The sequence below is a fragment of the Pteropus vampyrus genome, unplaced genomic scaffold (assembly GCF_000151845.1).
Source record: "Pteropus vampyrus isolate Shadow unplaced genomic scaffold, Pvam_2.0 Scaffold538, whole genome shotgun sequence".
NCBI classification, from domain to species: domain Eukaryota; kingdom Metazoa; phylum Chordata; class Mammalia; order Chiroptera; family Pteropodidae; genus Pteropus; species Pteropus vampyrus.
This window is the reverse complement of record NW_011889319.1, coordinates 52,118-54,423: the sequence shown is the minus strand read 5'-3', so window position 1 is coordinate 54,423 and position 2,306 is coordinate 52,118. Positions and strand designations below refer to the sequence as shown.

Below are 2,306 nucleotides of genomic sequence, written 5' to 3'. Positions count from 1 at the left end.
ACACAACAGGACAGCGCTTCAGTACGAGTGGGAGACATGATTTTCTTTAAATAAACACATAGACGCGGGCGGGTCCCAAACACGCCAGGCGCTACGTCTGCGTGGCAGGTGCCCCGTGGCCCCCGACCAGGTCAGGACCCCCCACCGACGCGTGGAGTCGGGGTGCCGGCGACCACGACGCGCCCGCTCCAGAGCCCCCAGCCGTCCACGCGTGACAGGTCCGTACGGGGCCTGGAGCGTCCGGCAGGTCCGTGGTCCGTGAGGGGCCCTGCGCCCCGCCCCGCCCCGCCCCCTGCCTCGGCGCGAGGCGCCTAGATGACCTTCTTGAGCTCGTCGTAGAGCACGAGCACGAAGGCGCCGCCCATGCCGCGCAGCACGTTGGACCAGGCGCCCTTGAAGAAGGCCTTGCCCCCCTCGTCCTGGAAGATCTTGCGCCAGCAGTCCACGGTCCCCGTGTACATGATGTCGGCTGCGGGGGGCGGGGGCGGGGGGCACGTCACCGGCACGTCTGTCGGCACGCGGGCGTGGAGCGAGCCACGCGTCACAGACCCCAGGCCCCAGCCTCGCTGCTGGGACGAACTGGAGCTCTGACCACAGGACGTGACGTCCTGGACACCAGTTCCCAGCTACCGCTGGGGGTGGGGACTGCCACAGAAAGAGGCCAGCCCTGGGTCCCTGCAGAGCCATGGCCACCCGACAGGTCAGACAGGGGGCAGGGACAGGTGCCCAGACAGGGCTGGGGACCTGAGTGAGCCTGGGGGAGGACCTGTCCCTGGCCAGGCCGCCCCTCGCAGCCAGGCTGCTTCGGGACAAAACGTCACCTCAAACTGCTTTGGGACACGCCTTTTCCCGTGGCCCCCCCACCTCCCGAGCCCAAGGCCAGCAGGATGACCATGGGACTCATGGACCCCGCCCTTGCCCAGTGGGGCCCCCGTAACCATGAGGTGAAATACCTCCTTTGCGCCCCGACTGCATCATCATCCGCCGCCTCACGGTGTCGAAGGGGTAGGAGACCACGCCGGCCACGGCCGTCACCGTCTGGGCGATCATCCAGCTGACCACGATGTGCGTGTTCTTGGGATCAGGCAGCATGCCTGGGGGTCATGCGCTGTTAGGCCAGGGCTGCCCCCGCCCCCGACCCCACCCAGGCTACGGCTGCAGCCGACAGGATCAGTGACCTCGGAGAGATCAGGACAGCCAGCCACGAGCCCTGATGCAGCAGAGGCACCTGCAAGCTACAGTGGACAGTCTCAAGTGGCCAGCTCGGCACCTAGGAGGGCCGCTCTAGACCAGGCACGGATGGGCCTCGGGGAGCGGGCACACCACACTTCCAGACTATTCCCTGTACGGGTGCCGGCAGGCCTGTACCCTCGCCATCACGGTGGCTTTCAGGGCTAAACTGTACCCTCTCAAAACTCACAACAAAGCCCTAAACCCCAAAACCCCAGAATGTGGCTCTATTAAAAATTGGTCTTTCGAGATGTGATTAAGAAAAGGTCACCACCAAGGCTCCCCCACTCTGATACTAAATCCTTACAAGACAAAATGACAGACACACACACAGGGACCACACGTGAAAGGGAGAAGACCGCACCCACATTCCACAGACAGGCCTCCGGAGGGACCGGCCCCGCCCACACCTGAATCTGACACCCAGCCTCCAAGGCAGGGGACATAAACGTGGGTTGCTAAGCCCCGCTGCAGCCCGGGGCGGGGGGGGGGGGGGGGTGGGGTGGAGGGTGGGCAGGGGGACACTTGCCTTTGGCCGTGTCGTAGACGCCGAAGTAGGCCGCCCGGTAGATGATGATGCCTTGCACGGACACGCTGAAGCCCTGGTACAGGCCCCGGATGCCGTCGGACTTGGTGATCTTCACCAGACAGTCACCCAGGCCTTTGAACTCGCGCTCAGTGCCCGACTTGCCCACATCGGCCGCCAGACGGGTTCTGGCGAAATCCAAGGGGTACACGAAGCAGAGCGAGGTGGCTCCCGCAGCGCCGCCGGAGGCCAGGTTGCCGGCAAAGTACCTCCAGAACTGCGTGTGCTTGTCCACGCCCCCCAGGAAGACCTGCTTGTACTTGTCCTTGAAGGCGAAGTTGAGGGCTTGCGTGGGGAAGTAGCGGATGACGTTGGCCAGGTTGCCCCTCCAGAAGGACAGCACGCCCTGCTCCTTGGGGATGCGCACGATGCAGTCCACGATGCCCTTGTACTGCTTGTCGGCGGCGATCTGCTTACTGGCATGCTGCACCTGCAAGCAAGGGGCACCACACGCGGGCCTTGGCCCAACGTCCAGCACATCCGTACTAAG

At 64.7% G+C, this 2,306-nt stretch overlaps 1 protein-coding gene across 1 annotated transcript in view; it reads right to left on the bottom strand.

Moving 5' to 3' along the window:
• Window positions 1–25: 25 nt before the first annotated feature.
• The window catches only part of LOC105308002 (ADP/ATP translocase 3), a 3,794-nt gene continuing 1,513 nt past the window's right edge, over window positions 26–2,306 (bottom strand). Inside the window, exons 3-4 of the mRNA XM_011383700.2 lie at window positions 954–1,094; window positions 26–469 (exon numbers count right to left, since the gene is read on the bottom strand). Coding sequence (XP_011382002.1) covers window positions 312–469; window positions 954–1,094 — 299 coding nt within the window. The 3' untranslated portion in view covers window positions 26–311. The remainder of the gene's footprint in view (window positions 470–953; window positions 1,095–2,306) is intronic.